This window comes from Urocampus carinirostris, chromosome 17, assembly GCF_059441175.1.
Source record: "Urocampus carinirostris isolate Australia breed hairy pipefish chromosome 17, RoL_Ucar_1.0, whole genome shotgun sequence".
Taxonomy (NCBI): domain Eukaryota; kingdom Metazoa; phylum Chordata; class Actinopteri; order Syngnathiformes; family Syngnathidae; genus Urocampus; species Urocampus carinirostris.
In genome coordinates this window covers 9653928-9671571 of record NC_142365.1, presented here as the reverse complement: position 1 = coordinate 9671571, position 17644 = coordinate 9653928, and the positions used below count along the sequence as shown (strand labels likewise).

Genomic DNA, 17644 nt, shown 5'->3' with positions numbered 1-17644 from the left:
GACAATGGTGGGCGAATATTGAAATACTAAACGGGAAGTTGTTTTTTTTTGCAGGAGAAAGCGGCGAAGAAGAAGACGGAGTTCCGACAATAGATGTTACCATGTCGTCGGTCAAGCCACCGCCGCAGGACAAACCTCCTTCTCCGCCCAAAGGTCAGAAAGCAAATTTGGGAGATGGAATGGGAATATTAGTTCAAGGTGCTAGCAGAGTTCTTTTGTAAAAATGTTCCCAAATTGTTATCGAGAAGGATATGGGTGTGTAGAGATACCTCGGTTTTTGCGGTTAAAACCACCTGCGAGAAGTCAAAAGTTGCAAAGTAAAAGGGGATAACTTACCTCAAGATGGTGTCATTACCGACTGAGAGTCTATGACTGTGACAAAATAACTATAAAGCTAACCCACAACACATAAGTGCAGTTAATAAAATGATTTCATTGTCGTTAAATGAAATTAAAAGAGAATTGGGGGAAATTCATCAAAAGCACACACAGCTTAAGGTATTTTATCACTCCCCAACTCCCACTTTTCTTGCTTTTTTTTCTTGCTTTCCTCCTTTGTTTCTTTGTCTCTTTCTGTCTGTTTTTTTTTTGTCTTTTTTGTTTGTTCGTTTCTTTCTTTCTTTCTTTCTTTCTTTCTTTCCTTATACATTTCTCTGTTCTTTCTTTCTTTCTTTCTTTTTTTCTTTCTTCTTTGTTGTTTCCATCTTTTCTTCCTTCGTTTCTGTCTATCTTTCTACATTCCTTCCTTCCACTTTATTCTTTCTTCTCCCTCCCTAACTCCAACTTTCTTCCTTTGTCAAATTATTATATTCTTTCATTCTTTCTTTCCCTTTTCCTTTCTCTCTTTCTTTCTCTTTCTTTCTTTCTTTCCTTCTTTCTTTCTTTCCTTCTTTCTTTCTTTCTTATATCCTTACCTACATTCTTTCTTACATTCTTAAATTGTTATATTCTTTCATTCTTTCTTTCCTTTTTCCTTTCTTTCTTTCTTTTTCTTTCTTATTTCTTTCCCTCCTTCCATCCTTCCCTCCTTCCTTCCTTACCTCCTTCCCTCCTTCCTTCCTTCCCTCCTTCCCTCCTTCCCTCCTTCCTTCCTTCCCTTCTTCTTTCCTTCCCTCCTTCCCTCCTTGCCTCCTTCTCTCCTTCCTTCCTTCCTTTATTCCTTTCATTCTTTTTTTTTTCTAGGTTCCTAATTCCCGTCATCTCGCAATTTCACTTAACAACCCCCAGACCAGTTTAGTGTTGTATCCCAGGCTCTACTCTAAAGGAGAGCAATGGAACCCCCAAAAAACGTACTCATACGGGGCACGGGTGTGTACATTTTCGCAACCTCCAGCGGGCGCCCCGATAGCGGAGGAGGCCGACGGCTTGGACGAGGAAAGGAAGCGCCTGAGCAAAGGCCTGCTGCTTAGCGTGTGCTACGCGGCTAGCATCGGCGGCATCGCTACGCTAACCGGAACCGGACCCAATTTGGTTCTGCTGGGCCAGATGAGCCAGTGAGTATGCCGCCGGAGTCCTAAAACATCAAAATCCTCCTAAGCAAAGCACTGGTCTCTGAAACTTTGTTTATGATAAGAAGAGTGGTGGTGGGCCAAACTATCTTAATATTTAGGAGGGAAGAATCCACCTGATGGTAAAACTCACCTCATCTGTTGCTCTGAATGTGGCCAAATTTCTGACCAGAGAATGAATGCACAAGTAAGGTTGGATAGTGCAAGTGGCGGATACATATTCAAATTATTTTTCATCCAGCCAGCCCAAACTCCGCCTCGACATAAGCCGGCCCTTGTTGGAAGTCTCCCGTTCTTCCGGATTAGTCACTCCAACATTGGTTGTGTTCCTTCAATGACATCACTGCGTCATGATTACCGATGTGAATCACTTGTGCCCGCTCCTTTGGCGCCAACTGCCTCGGACACTGATTGGCTCCCTGTCCCTATTTAAACCCACTCCTATCTGTCCCCTTTTGTCAGTCCGTCTGCGAACCTCAGTTAACACTGGGCAAGCCTTTTTCGACCCTGACTCCCACCTGTTTTTTGCTCCCGTCTGTCCCCCGGCTTCAACCCGTTTTTGATCCTGACCACGTCTATTCTCCCGTCCCGGCTTTTGACTTATTTTTGTCCCCAACCACGTCTACTCTTCTTTCCTGGCTTATGACTCGCTTCCGACCACAAACACGTTTTTTGCTCTCCTGTCCCGGCTACTGACCCGTTTTTCCGTTCCCGACACCGCCATCTTGAGCCACGGAAGATCCACTTCCACGTTCAGAGAGACCTGCTTCCCGCGTCCAGCAATCACCGGATCGTGGGCGCAACCAATGTTCCCTCTAATTTTTCCCACTGGTCTGATCATTCACACTAAGTTGGTGAGCAACGCTTGAAACAACAGTGAGCAACAGCAATCCCAAGTGTGGCAACTAAGTCATTATTAAACATGTCCAAAACTTGACACCAAGTTATATTTTGCTGAGTTTCCGGCAATGCCAAAAAATTAGTCGGTTGCACGATACACAACTGTATTTAATCACATTTTTTAGTGGAAGTACAATGTTGGCAACAAGATTGACTTGATATTGTCAGGGGACCGGACCAGATCGGAGGCAGGAAGGATGAACTCAATCGCGTAACAACCAGTTACTTTTATGTAGCAAAATAAAAGTTGTCCAAAACTCAGGGACAAAACAAAACAAAAACAGGCTTACAGGCAAACAGGAACTCAGACTAGGAATACTCACAAAACAGGCTTTTACTCAGAACGGGCAAACACAGGTTTCCTCAAGTCAAACAGAACAGATTAATGCAGAACAGAAAACGCAATGAACCAGGAACCGGCAATCCCCAAAACCCGCCTTTAAGAAGCACACACGCAAATTAGACGATCTGCAAAAGCCGGTGCCCGGGGGGGCGGGGCCAGCCGGTCGCCACGGCGACCATGCTGGACATGACAGATATAATTGGAAATTATTTGAATGCAACACAAACTTTTTCTTCTTTTTCCCTGTTTTTTCTATTTTTTTTTAATTCCTTTAAAAAAATCTCATTGTGTTTATTTTTTCCTAGCTGTTACTTTTTTCTTTTTGTTCTTTATTTACTTTTTTTCCTTTGTTTCCTTCTTTTCTTTTTTTTCTGGCTTTTTTCTGAATTTTTCCTTCTTTTTTCTCTTCCTTTTGTTTCGTTTTTTCCTCAGCTTTTCACTGCTTTTTCATTTTGGTATTTTTTTTCTTTTTTGTTCTATTCCCCCCTTCCTTTAAGTCATTTTGTGCATAATTTTACTTAATATTTGGTCATGTTGGGATGAAAGAAGCAAAAACAACCCGAAGAGCCGTTTAGGACCCGAAAGAGCCGGTTCCTTTTAGTGAGCCGAGCCGAAGAAGCCGGTTCTCGAAAAACTGCGCTGGATAGATTTTCTTGTGCGCAGAGAATATGCGGGCAGCTTAGAGGGAACATTGGGTGCAGCCCTTTCTCTTTCTTCCAATAAAACTTGTGAGAAACGCAACGCAAGTGGGTCCTGTCTCCGTTCTGGTCCTGACACACAGATCCACAAAACAAGCCAGATGGGTCGACTTTCTCGAGTCCCTCGAGCGTGGAATATTTTGCGAACATATTTGTTTAATTGTGGGGAAAAACACTAAATTGAAAAACACTTTCAACGGGAATACCTTTAATTGTGCGTCTGCAGATTGTTCCCTCGGAGCGGCGGTGTAATCAATTCGGCGTCTTGGTTCCTTTTCGCTTTTCCCACCATGATGATGATGCTCACCATGGCCTGGATTCTGCTGCAGCAGGTCTTTGTAGGACGCGGGTTAGTATTTACTCTCCATACCACAGGTGGTGTCATACGGGCGGCCCACGGGCCAGATCAGGCCCACCAATGGTTTAAATCTGGCCCCCAAGACAACAGTGAAAGAAGCGCAAGAGGAAAATGAGCTGTAGTTTTAAATATTTCCACCAGATGTCACTGAACCAGTCTCATCTCATTCATTCTTCTCTGTCTGTCTCTCTTTCTCTCTGTTTGTCTCTCTCACTCTTCTCTCTCTCTCTCTCTCTCTCTCTCTCTCTCTCTCTCTCTCTCTCTCTTGTTCGTTCACTCACTCACACACTCTTTCTCCCTCCTTTTCCAACTGACACTTTGTCTCCTTCCTTTTGTCTCTCATTCTCACCCTATTTTGATCTCTAATTCTATTTACCTATCCTGCCTCTCTAGCTCTTTTCTGCTTTCTCTTCCTCCTTCCTCTCTGTGTCTCTCACTTTCTCTCTCTCTCTCTCTCTCTTCTCTCTCTCTCTCTCTCTGTCCCTCCTTCATCCTTTCTTCCACCCCCGCTATTTCTCTCTCTCTTTGCCCCCTACCCAGTTTTCCACTTTGTTTCAAGAGAGAGAGAGAGGAGAGGGAGAAAGAGAGCGATAGGGATAGGGATAGAGAGATTAATACTAAATCTGTTTTATTTCTAATTTATTTTTGATTTAATATTACATCTAGGGTACTTTTACTCAACTTCATTCATGACAATATTATCCCAATACTTGTCAGCCTCCGAGGTACGTTTTCATGCGGATCCGGGCAAACGGCGAAGGATCGAGCGGCACGGGACGCCATCGCAGAGGAGCATCGGCGCTTGGGTGGAATGACTTACGGCGAAGGAAGCGTGCTGGCGCTCTTCCTCCTCATGGTGGCGCTGTGGTTCACCAGGGAGCCGCGCTTCGTGGACGGCTGGGCCTCGCGGGCCTTCAACGCCAATGCCGAGTAAGCGGCAATGTTTTATTTTTTGCAGACACTTTCTCGTTTTGGCCACTAGGAGCACTGGACATATTCTAAATAGCATGTTAGCATACCAGTCAACCTCAGACCAATTTATATACAGTGGAACCTCGGTTCTCGACCATAATCCGTTCCAGAACCCTGTTCGAAAACCGATTTGTTCAATCACCGAAATCGTTATTCTCATTAAAAGTAATGTAAAATCGTTTTAATCCGTTGCTGTCAGACAGGACGAAAGGAAGACTGAGATCACTTGCGCTCGTTTCTTGGTTTTATTGAAAGGAAGGATATGACAAGGTGGGATTCTTCGATCCGTTGGTTGGCGGATTGACGGAACTTGACAGGCGGGTGAAGGCTTGGCGGGAATGGTCGCGGACAGGCGTAATCGTAGTGTTCGGAAAAGAGTTCAGGAGTCAGACGGGCAGGGCAGATTACAGAAACGGGTCGGCAACGGAGATCAGTCAGAAGAAAACAGGGAGCAGGCAAAGAGTCAGAGGTACGGGCTTACTGAGCTGAAGGCAACAGGTAGCACGAGTACAATCAGACAAAGTGTTACAGGAAGCTGGGGATTTAAATGTACAGGGTGCGCCAATCAGCTGTCCTGGCTGTTGGCGCCAAAACCTGAGCACAGGTGTTCCCAATACATGTGATTGTGACAGTTCCAACACCCTGAATGTTTACCATGAACATAAACATGAAGCTAACCCAAGCTAATTGTACGTTCGCGTTATCGTAATCTTCCGTACGAAAGATTACGCTGACATGAACGTGTAAAAATAAAAAAAGGATTATGAATAGGATTTCTTACCTTTGTGGTGGACGGTGGGGAGAGAAAAATCATCAAAAGTTTTTCAACCTTTTCCAAAACTTGCGGCAGTTGCTTATAGCGCTAACTTCCTTAGCCGCATCACTCGATATCACAGCCTCCTTATTCTTTACTATCGTACTAATCGTAGATTTAGCCATGCTGTATTCACTAGCAAGATCGGAAATTCGTACACCTCTTTCATATTTAGCCAGTATGTCTTTCTTAAAGGCAATAGTTGGACGAACAACTTGTTTTTTTTTCACCTGTCCTGCTTGCACCGACCTTCTTTGGAGGCATAATTAGGGGCTAAAACACCCGTACGCCGCTCAGCATCGCACCCTAGCGTACCGGCGTTCGAACTCCGATTTTTTGACCGAACAGCGAAGCAAGAATTTCTCGAAATTTTTGGTCGAACACCGATTTGTCCGAACTGAGAGGCGTTCGAAAACCGAGGTTCTACTGTATTGGACAGAGAGCGCTAAGCCACGCCCACTTTAGATACAGGATCCAAGAATCACGAGGAGAGCAAATAGAGCGGCTGAACCAACAACACCGAGCGACTCTTTTGTCGCTATTCCCGATAGCATAGCCGTATCTGTCACAGGCCAGAAACGGAGACAGGACCCAATAGCGTTCTTTTTACTCAGTTTTATTGATAAAGAGAGAGCAGTGCCTGCTTCCACCATACGATGATCGTCGGACACGGGTAGCTGATGGCACGAACGCGGAAGTGGCACTTCCTTGTCGAGCAAGGATAGTCGTAAGCATCGGGAAATCTGGTCGATAGCCGGGACAGGAGAGCAAGGGCGGTAACGAGCCCAGAAAAGAGGTCGGCAGCAGGTATCAGGCAGGAAACAGGGCAAAACAGGTCGATGGCCAGGACAGAAGAGCAGGGCAGAAACGGGTCCGGAAACAGGTCGGCAACAGGTATCAGGCAGGAGAAAACAGGGCAGAAAAATGTTGGAAGGTACGGAAAAAAAGCCAAGTAAATAGGTAGATAAAAGGCTAAAACAAAGCTAGCTCACCAGCTAGCTAGAAAGGTGGCAAAATTTAGCTTGATAACTAGCAAAAAAGGTAAAGATTGATGGAATAGGTAGATAGTATGCAAAAAAATATAAAAAGCCAGCTAGATAGCTTGCTAAATAGTAATCTGCTGGAGACTGTTACCGAAGATACGTTTTAGCGTGTTTAGCAGGAGCTGTAGTACCGATTTGTGTCTCAGGCGGTGCTCATATTCAACATTTGTAAAATCATTCACATAATCGAATTAACGAATTTAATTTCTTCTGGGAGTAGCAACATGACCTGGAAACTTCGCAACTAGAGCCTTTTTTTCGGATATAAATGCGCTAATCCGTTCCTTGCCCAGCAAAAGTACATTATTTTTTTAGGAAATCATAAAAGAGCATCAGAACATAAAACAAATACATGTTGCAATTAGATTACCGCACAATAAACATAAACAAAGACTAAAGGAAAATATTTATTTACCTTTTTACCTCGCGTTTCTTGAAAAACTGATCCAACGACGTCTGCTTTTGACAAACTGCCCTAAATGCGCGAGGCAAACATCATCATATTGAACGATAGCCCGACTTGCCAACACGTTTCCCGGGTGATCCTTTTCCATATATTCCGAGACTTCATGGAATTTTACTAAAATGTCTTTCATTTGGGCTGATTGAACGATAGCTGCGTCTTCCTCCTCGCCATCATGCCGGAACCTCTCCCCCTCCTCGTCCCTGAACTTTGAACCGTGACGGATGCTAGGAGCACTCGTGCGCACTTGGCAGATTTGAAGCGATAGGCAGTATGTTTACGTTCGGGAAACTCGAGGAACATCACGTACTGTACTGTATTTTTGACCTGAGGCAATATTTTCCCGTTCAGGTACTTTGTAACCTGAAACTTTCGTATGTAGAGACATTCGTAAGTAGAGGCACCCCTGTACTTTTGACTTAATGTAACGATCTTCAACGTTAATTATTTTCAATTCATTTTGCCTTAATCGTGTACTTTCTAGGATTCAGGAAGCAAACGGTTAAGTAAGCCTCACTTGCAGTCCATCCAACTCTTTGAACCTCAAAAGCAGACGAAAGTGGCCCCCATTCATGTCCATTCATGAAGAGGCTTACATAAGAGGACTTTTCACCTGCACTTGGCGAAAACACAGTGTGCACGCGTGACTTCTTTCAATATTTGCGCTGTGCTGTAATAGGAAGTGATGGTGACCTCGGTGACACGTGGCCAAAAACAACAGTGGCACACGGCGTTCCTGAAAACATAGCCACATTTGTGGGTTTCTTTCTTTCTTTCTTTCTTTCTTTCTTTCTTTCTTTCTTTCTTTCTTTCTTTCTTTCTATCTTTGTCTTTCTGTCTTTCTTTCTATATTTCTATCTTTTTATTTTTCTTTCTTTCTTTTTATCTATCTTTTTATCTTTCTTTTTTCTATCTTTCTATCTTTTTTTCTATCTTTCTTTTTTTTTATCTTTCTTTCTATCTTTCTTTTCCCACGATTTCGGTCACCATGGCGGTCGTGTTCCCTCGAGCGACCGTCTACCAGCGGATGTCTATGTAACGTCACCACTCTTTGACCAGACAATGACGACGGGACTTAGTCATGTCAAGTCAAGTCACATTTATTTGTATAGCCATTAATCACAAGATGTCTCAAAGGACTGCACAGGTTAGAATGACACCATCCCCTGATCTTAAACCGTCATGCGGGCAAGGAAAAACTCAAAACCTCAGCACGAGGAAAAAGCTCTGCTGAAGCGTTAACTGCTCGTTTTTGTCCATGGACTCCATGTCTCGTGACTCCCACCACACAGCTTCACTACGCCTACTTGCCGTATGAGGCCGCCTACACACACTCATGTCACGACCAGAACGGAATCAGGACCCAAATGCATAGCGTTAACCACCAGTTTATTGATAGAAAGAGGAAGGGCAGCGCCCGCGATCCGGTGCTCGTTCGACGTGGGAAGCAAGCCGCTTATGCGATCGGATCGTGATTCGAATACGGAAGCGAATCTTCCGGAGCGGGAGTTGGCGGAGTCAGGGACGAAAAAATCCGGTCGATAGCCGGGACAGGAGAGCAAAAAGAGGTCGGGATCAAAAACGGGTCGTAAGCCGGGATGGGAGAGCAAATGTGGTCGGGGTCAAAAACAGGTCAAACGGGGAGATCAGGAACGGACGGGTGGAAAAACAGGTGCAAAAAACGGGACCGAGTCATAACGCTTGCCTTGTAGAAACAGAGGTTCGCTGACAGACTGACAACAGGAGAAAGAACTGGGCTTAAAAAGGACAGGGAACCAATCAGGTAGCCCACAGCTGATCCTAATCAGTCATCATGACAACTCGTTCACCAAATATAGGAATTGAGCTTCCTCGATGTGTGGACAAAGATCTTATCAATGCCACTCCTGCCATCAATCAGTGATTTATCATATTGAAACCTTTCCCAGAGGCTTGATACTTACCCATGAGCAGCACCAAATCCTTTAATAGTTTTTTTAAATATAGCAATAAATCATATTTTTACATTTTTACGATAAGGGGCAATTATTTCGTAAAGATATTTATACGTTATGGTATTGAACAAGTTAAGAAACTATTTTGGCCTCTGTTCAGGTTTGTGACGGATGCCACCGTTGCCCTTTTCGTGGCCTTCCTGTTGTTCATTTTGCCGTCCCGGCCGCCCAAATATCTCTGCTGCTGGAGGCAAACCTCGGACACAGGTTAGTTACGCTTATTGCTAAGCGACATTTTCCATCTGTGTCATCCGTAAACAAAATTATCCCTGCTGAAGTTGAATATGGTCACGTGACGAGGCTGCTACGTTTGATTGGTTAAACATGGTAGAGCCTGGCAGAGTTCTGCGTCAAAATAGTTGGCCTTGGCAGAGACGGACAGACGCGTACTTACGTGGAGGTGATTTATTAAGTAACAAAGCAACGACTTCAATGTTGCCTAATGAAGCAGTAGAGTTTTTTTCTTCACAAATTTACTCAAGTATAAGTCTGGGGATTTAAACATACTCCTGAAAGTACAACATTTCCCAAAACTTAGTCAAGTAAATGTAACGAAGTAAATGTACTCTGTTACTACCAACCTCTGCCCTTTGTAGTGCATTTTATCGCTAACTGACATGATGTTTTAGATGTTAACGTCTACTAATTGCAACCTAGTAATAACATAGTAATAACATAGTAACAACAAAGTAATAACGTTAGTTATTGTTTTAATAATGTAAATCAAAATGGTTGCCCCTTGCGTCAATCAGTACCAAAAAGCAGTATTTAGCTTGGTGACCCCTAATTTGTTATATATAATATAATATATGAATAAAGAGAATAATGAAAAAGTATATATTTTGGGGGAATAAGATTTATTTTCTAAAACATACCAAATATAAATATTTTAAAACAAATCACAGGATAATGTGCTACTTAATTTGTCCACTAGGGGCACTGTTAAATTAACACCAAGACAGAATCTGCGTGTTTAGGTTAATGCTCTACTTTGACGTTTTTTTTGTCATTTCAGCCCCTTCAATTACATATATATATATATATATATATATATATATATATATATATATATATATATATATATATATATATATATATATATATATATATATATATGCATATATTCTGAAAAAATTGTGTATTTTCTCTTAAATATAAGATGTTTTATAAATAAAATACGGCCTAATAAAATAAATCAAAGCTGTTTAAATAATGGATATGAATAAGTCTTTTATCGTGTATACTGTACTGATTAGTATGTAATTAAAATAAAAAGACCAATAAATATTTTAAAAGAATCATGAATATTAAATACGTATATGTATATATTTGGTTCTAAAATAATTTTCCTCAATCAAATATTCTGACCAATTTTTTAAAAACGTTTAAAATTATTGATTTAAATATCGCAACTTTTCCCTTCAGTGTGTGTTAACAATGCCCAACTCAGTTCAAATAGCCTTTTTAATTATTTTGTCATCGTGCATATCTGTATAGTTTACTTCTAGCAACCCTGTTTGAGAAGGAGAGCACATCAGGAAACAGGAAAGGGGGTAGGGGGATTTTCGTCATGTTTGTCCCAGCGGTTTATTGTTTGTATAGCGCGAAAATGGTGAAAGTAAGAATTGGCTTTCTTTAAGTTGAGTCCAAACCTTACCCCAAGAAAGACGAAAAAAAGAAGAGCTTATCCCAGCGCGTCTAAGAAATGCATGTACTTGCACGCGCATCATGAACGAGCTGACTAAGGCTGCAATCGTGACTTTAAGCCAGCAGAGTCACAAAGTTCACAATTCCATACAGCTCCTTTAAAACAAGATCATCATGACATTTTTAAACAAAATATATACTTTTGTTCTGAAAATGATGTTTATTATCAAATACCCCTACTCAAATTTGAATTGATTCTGAAAATTACCAAAAATATAAACTTCCTCTCTATCGAACTCCTGTCCAATCAGATTCGCAGATGTCCCAAGGCCCCGCCCCTCCACTCATGACATGGAAGGTGGCACAAGCAAAGATTCCTTGGAACATCGTCCTCCTCTTGGGCGGAGGATTCGCTTTGGCCAAAGGCAGCGAGGTGAGTGCGAAGCGGCTCGGTCAGGACATGTAAAGTCTCTAAAGCAGTGTTTCTCAACTGGTGGGTCGGGATCCAAGATTGGGTTGCAGGCCTTTCCCTTGGCAAAATAATGCTATATAAAGACAATTCGAGCAGTCAATTACACTCCTTAACAGTAGATGGCGATAATCCCCTGCTCTTCTACCTATTTAGTGAGAGGGACCATATCTCATTTTTTTGTGATTTAATTGGTTTTACTTCCATTTTTCACTCATAAAAATGAATCCCAAGAAAGCTAGCTATGAAAGGAAAAGTGGAAAACAGCGACAAGAACGATCGAGTTGTAGAAGGACACGAATGCAGAACATGAAAATGGTGTACGAGTGACATTGAAGCGCTGCTAGACGTTACAGTAAAAGTTTTAAAAATGTTGTATTTTAAGGTTTTTACCATTATATTAATTTGTATTAACTACATAATTGAATAATTATCTACGTTTAGGTACAAGCCTAATTAATATTTTGATTTTTTTTTTTTATTTGGCTAGTTCAAAGAAGTTTTAGGGAGTTGCTTGTATGCGATGTACTTATATACAGTACTAGAAGTCGTTTTGGATTGTGCTAGTCATTTTGTTTTTGGAAAAAAAACAAAGGAAAATATATTCTACTAACTCAATCCTACCATTGGATGAATATAGGAAGTGTGATAGACCAAGCCAAGGAGTACAATCAGGAAGCAGCGAGTGCCGATCACTAAGCCGCAGAAAGATTTACGGAGCGCTTCGCTGCCATAGTTTTTGTGGGAAGTTATATTGTTGCAAAAAAAAAAAAAAAACAGCGAGTAAGAGGATGAACCAGGAAAGCTGGCGTCTACCAAGAAGATTAGAATGGTGCTGGCAGAGTGGAAAGAAGTTGCTGCTTTCGTTGAATAAAATCCAGAAAAAGTGGCAAATGGTTGTGTGAATTCTCTCTTAAATGACACTTCCCTTTTGCATTTCCGTATTATTAAAATGGGAGGCAGAGACAAATCTCCTTGTCCTTTTTAAGACATCTAGGCAGTGATAGTGTTGTGAGTTCAGCTAAGAGGGCTAATGAAAATGATGAATGAAAACTGAAACAGAAGAAAATGGTGCCGTAAATTGTTTACATTTAGTAACCTTAATTTTAAGTGCACGGTAAGTGCTTATGTATCTTCAAAAGTCCTGCTGTCACGGACCAGGAACGAAGACGGGACCCAATTGCGTTCGTTTTACTCAGTTTCATTTAGAAGGAGGGAAGGACTTGCACCCACGATCCGGGGATTGTCGGTCACGGGTTGCAGATCGCTGGGAACGCGGAAATGGCACTTCTGTGTCGATGGGAAAAAAATCGAACAGTAAGATGGTCAAGTTACAACCAAAAAGAAATGAAAAGTTTCCTGCTGTGATGCTAATCAATATGTTAGATTCTTTGTACAGAAAATTCCCCAAGAACCAACAGTATGATGTTCAGTTTAAACCCGTCACCTTAGAAGCTGAGTGTCTTGGGTTGAATCGCCCTGCTTGGAAAGGTTTCAGCGTATGCACAGCATGTCAATGGAAAGCCGCAATGCAGGACGAGACTAAACAAGGAGAGGAAGAACTCTGGTTGGCATTTCTTATTAAAGGGGCAGTGACACTGGCTTAAAATCGCACATCTTGGGCGTGATTCAATTTTTCAGGAAAGGTGGCACCTGTCTCCTGATCTTGGTGACGGTGGGCCAATGGGACCCCATTAGGATTGTTGGGCGGAAATTGAGCTGAATCTGTATGCAGGAATTTCCCCCAAACGACACATTTACTAATAATGGGAAATTATTTCATCAATACATAACCCTGAATGATTTCAGGTCCGGGAATGGTCAATTAGGGGGCGCAGTCTGTCTGTGGCTTGTTTCAAGACGGTATAATCAACAAGAAAAAAGTAAATAAATGATACTTTAAAATGGGGAAATGTAGTCCTAACTAGACAAAGGCATGGGTAGTTCAACAATCCAACGGGGAACAATGTATCTATTGCGGTATTTTTTATGTTTAATTACTTATTTTGAATGGGTTTCTAGTGATCAGGTATATATGTCTCATATAGCTATTTAGAGTTCACTAGAAGTGAAGTCTAGAATTAGTTTTTTATTATTCCACGTCGGGAAAAATAGCCCGTTACATGATTAATTCGAGTTACGAGCAGGATCCTGGATCGAATTAAGCTTGTATGTAGAGGTGCAACTGTATTTAAGGATTTTTTTGGTGTGCTTGTGTCAGGAATCAGGCCTGTCTCGCTGGTTGGGCTCCCAGATGACGCCTCTTCACTCCATCCCTCCCTGGGCCATCACCGTGGTCCTCTGCCTCCTCACCGCCACATTCACCGAGTGCGCTAGCAATGTCGCCACGGCAACGCTCCTCCTGCCAATCCTGGCATCCATGGTAACCAATAAAAACTTCAATTAAGATTTAAAAATTCAAATTGTACTCAACTTTGGTGTGACGTGACTCCAGTTGGTACAATGGAGTAGCGGGTGGATGCAGAGGGTGGAGGAGACAAAGGAAACCTTTCAACTGCGAGGATTATCATGCTCTTGAAGATTCCCTTGTGTTAATCATCTCCTTCTCTTTTTTATAGTACTTAAAATCGTCGATTGGTTAATGATACCTGTCTTCTTTATATTTCTTGATAATCGCAAGCTTCGTTTTAACTATTTACTGGATGCCAAAAAGATTGAATAGACATCTGGGGAGCGTTTTTCAAAATGATGTGCAAGAAGTCTCTCTTGACTTTTACTTATTTTTCTTTTATTTCTTTTTTCCCTTTCCCCTTTTTTTGTCATTGCTTTTCTTTCCCTACTTTTTTTCTGGCTTCTTTCTCTTCTACTTTTTTTCCTTTTTCCCCATTTTCCTTTTTACACCCTTCTTTTCTTTCCTTTTTCCTTTTTTTAACTTTAGTTTCTTTTAAGTGCCTAGTCTTATACTGTCTTAGCCGCCCACCCATGCAGTGGGAGGGGGAACTCAACGTCACCCATTTTAAGACTTAATGGACGGAAAAGGTCACAGCAACCTAGTGGGTCAGCTTAAGTCATCTAGCTAATACTCGAGGAAGCCTAATCTAAAAATCACAAGCTTCGTTTCCATGGTTTTCATGTTATTGCTTCTCCTTTTAGCATCACTGCAAAACTTGGGACCAATCGCTAATAAATAGAGTACAAAAATACAGGTTTGAATCGCAGACTCTTTATGGATCACACGAGATGAACAAATTGAGAGAAAGCCATTGTGGGAAGTCATTCAGCCAAAAGCCAGTATTCATCAGTATTTTCATGTTGCTGTGATACAAACCGATGGCAGACCAGCATTTTAAACGGCGTCGACCAATGGAGACATGATTTCTAATTGATCTCGTATAGTGAGGCAAATGCCACAAAGAGGGGCCGAAAAACCTCTTATTTTCACTGCAAGGTGAAAACGCCGTATCCCAGGGTTTTCTGTGCATGGATGCGCTAACGGCTTGTTTCTTCTTCTGTGGTTTTTGTTCCGGCAGAGTCAGTCCATCAACATGAATCCTTTGTACGTGATGATCCCGTGCACCCTGAGCGCCTCGTTCGCCTTCATGCTACCCGTGGCCACGCCCCCCAACGCTATCGTCTTCTCTTCCGGCTACCTGAAAGTAGCCGATATGGCGAGTCTGCTATGCTAATTAGCTACGATACGGGTCGCTAATAACACACTTTTCTGTTGCCATGTTAAGAACTAATAGTCAGGGTTGGGTAGGGTTACTTTAACTTGATTACTTTTTTCGTCATACTGTTGGGAATTAAATATCAAAATGTACCGTTTACCAAATTTTTCGAATTAGTTATCTGTTAACCAAACACAACCTACATTCACCCAACAATGCGCGCTCGTTTCTTGATGGAAAAGATGAACAAGAAACCGCCATTTCCACTCGGGGGCAGATTTAATTTCATTAGCAATTTAACTAAGTGTACTCCGTCGAAAATGGCTGAATTAGTGTCGTCGGAGTCTCCGGGAAGCCTTCTCAAGTCCTCTCGCTTCTCCTCTCGGCCCATGTCTTCCCGCAAGATGGTGTGCCGACTCCTCTCATGGGCGTGCCAATAAAGCCCAACGTGAGCTCCACCACCTCGCCGCGATGTCTGGAAAACTCAAAACAGCACCGAGCGTTTCTCGAAACAATGCCTGCCGTCCTCCGTCATCAGGGCCTTTCTGCGTCGTCAGATCTGCTGATTATCTTATCAGCCTTACGCCCCGTTTCCGCCATTCCTTTCTTTCACTGCTCATTGAATAAAGGCACAGTCAGTAAATAACTACAGCATTAAACTCAATAAATGTAACTTGTATTCAATTGTATAAAATCCTTTATGGTCAAATGTATAAAATGCTTCAATTCTCAGAAACGACCGGACGTTCGGCATGCCTGGTTTAGCCTACTATGCTAATGGTAAGCATCCTACTGACTAATGCGGCTGCTGTGCTCATTCTCCCCCGCAGGCCAAAACCGGCATGGTCATGAACATCATCGGCATCGTTTGCATCAGCGTGGCCATCAACACTTGGGGTCGCATCCTTTTCTCTCTCGATTCTTTCCCCGAGTGGGCCAACGTCACCGCGCCTGCTTAGCTCCTAACTTGCCCCCGGACCAAGTTTTTATTCCAATACAAATAATAATTATCATTTGTATTTATTGCAAAGAGTGTATTTCGTGTAATATTATTCCCTTTGTATTTAACGCATTCATGTGATTGTTGTTTTCGATTCAAGCGTTGAGGTTTTTATATCGGTGTCGTTTGAAATATGAATTTGTCTCTGTTGTATATTATGAAACATGTGTAGGATGTTAACAAGACTTTCAAATAAAGTTTTCCAACAAAATGGCGGCGGTGTTCCAGCAATCATTTGTTATGATTATTAGAAAAAGAATTAGCAAGTAGCAGCACGGCGGCGCAGTGGTTAGCGCATGTGCGGCACAGTTCATGTCATGGGAACCTCCTGCGTGGGTTCAAATCCAGCTCCAGACTTCCTGTGCGGAGTTTGTATGTTCTCCCCGTGCTTGCGTGGGTTTCCTCCGGGCACTCCGGTTTCCTCCCACATTCCAAAGACATACATTTCAGGTGAATTGGCCGATCCAAATTGTCCCTAGGTGTGAATGAGCGAGTTAGTTGTCTGTCCCCGTGTGCCCTGCGATTGGCTGGCAACCAGTTCAGGGTGTCCCCTGCCCACTGCCCGATGATTGCTGGGATGGGCTCCAGCCCCCCCGCGACCTTAATGAGGATAAGCGGTACAGCTGATGAGATGAGATGTAAGGTGAAATGCTAAGGAAATCAAACAAAATCATAATATGTGAATCCCTGTCCTGGCCCTTAATCACAAGGCGTCTCAAAAAGTCACGCCCAGAACAAACAGGGGACCCAAATGCGTAATGTTCACACAACACTCTATTAATGAATCGGGGGGGATCCGGGAGAGAGGAGTAAACAGCGATCTGGTGCTCGCTGGGCAGGTGGAACTGGAAGCCCTCGCGGCCGGTGACAGGAGCGTGATCGGAGAAAGTCGGATAGCTGGGACAGGAGAACGAAGTGTGGTCGTGGATCGGAACAAATTGGGTAGCCGGTATAAGAGAACAAAAGCGCAGTTGGGGATCGCAAACAAGTCAGGGAACCGGAGACGATCGGGAAGCCAGGGGCAGGGGATCGATAGCAGGAAGCAGGATGCAGGAACAGGTGGGAATCAAAACGGGAGCCGGAGTCAAAAGTGCTTGCCTTGCATGTGCTGAGGTTCGCTGACGGACTGACAAAGAGTCACCGAAAAGGAAGCGCTTAATTAGGAAACGAGTGGCAGCTGGGGCTGAAGGAGTGAGCGCAAGTGCGGGCAATCAGCGAGCAACTGACAGGATCGGGATACAAAGGGCTGCACAGACCACAGATTATTGCAAACACACACTGTCCCTTTGATCTAAATGTAGACCCAGGCAAAGTATGGATACATTTATTACAGATTGATTTGTTTTGACATTATTTAGTAATATTATATTCTTTTCAGATCTTATCTTGTGTAGCATTGTTTTAAAAATTTATTTGAAAACAATGGATGTTTTTTTAGTCAGAAGATGATAACCATTGAAATGAAGCTTTCAGTTATTAAGAAATATCTATTAGCACCCTCATATGCTTCCACCCGGTCTCAAATTGGGGACTTTTACATGTTTAGGAAATGTGCTAACCACTGCACTGCACTTTTCCCCCTAGCTTTTTTCTTTTATTTTTTTCTCCTTTTTCTTCCTTTTTTACATATTATTTTTATTTTATTCTTGATTCTAGTTTTTTCTTTTCATGCCTTTTTTTCCCTTTTTATATTTTTCTTCTTTAGTCACTTTTTCATTTTTTTTCTTTATTTTTTCCTCTTTATTAAAGTAATTTCTTGCATAAGATACATGAAAACTGGTAATATATAGATTAAAGCAATTTCCC

General features: G+C 42.3%; 1 protein-coding gene across 1 annotated transcript in view; it reads left to right on the top strand.

Moving 5' to 3' along the window:
• Positions 1–16049, top strand: part of LOC148349165 (Na(+)/citrate cotransporter-like) — a 33612-nt gene extending 17563 nt beyond the window's left edge. Inside the window, exons 5-13 of the mRNA XM_088321345.1 lie at positions 55–153; positions 1334–1493; positions 3676–3798; positions 4525–4737; positions 9194–9300; positions 11052–11173; positions 13431–13592; positions 14701–14838; positions 15669–16049. Of these exons, the coding sequence (XP_088177471.1) occupies positions 55–153; positions 1334–1493; positions 3676–3798; positions 4525–4737; positions 9194–9300; positions 11052–11173; positions 13431–13592; positions 14701–14838; positions 15669–15797 (1253 nt within the window). The 3' untranslated portion in view covers positions 15798–16049. The remainder of the gene's footprint in view (positions 1–54; positions 154–1333; positions 1494–3675; positions 3799–4524; positions 4738–9193; positions 9301–11051; positions 11174–13430; positions 13593–14700; positions 14839–15668) is intronic.
• Positions 16050–17644: the final 1595 nt, after the last annotated feature.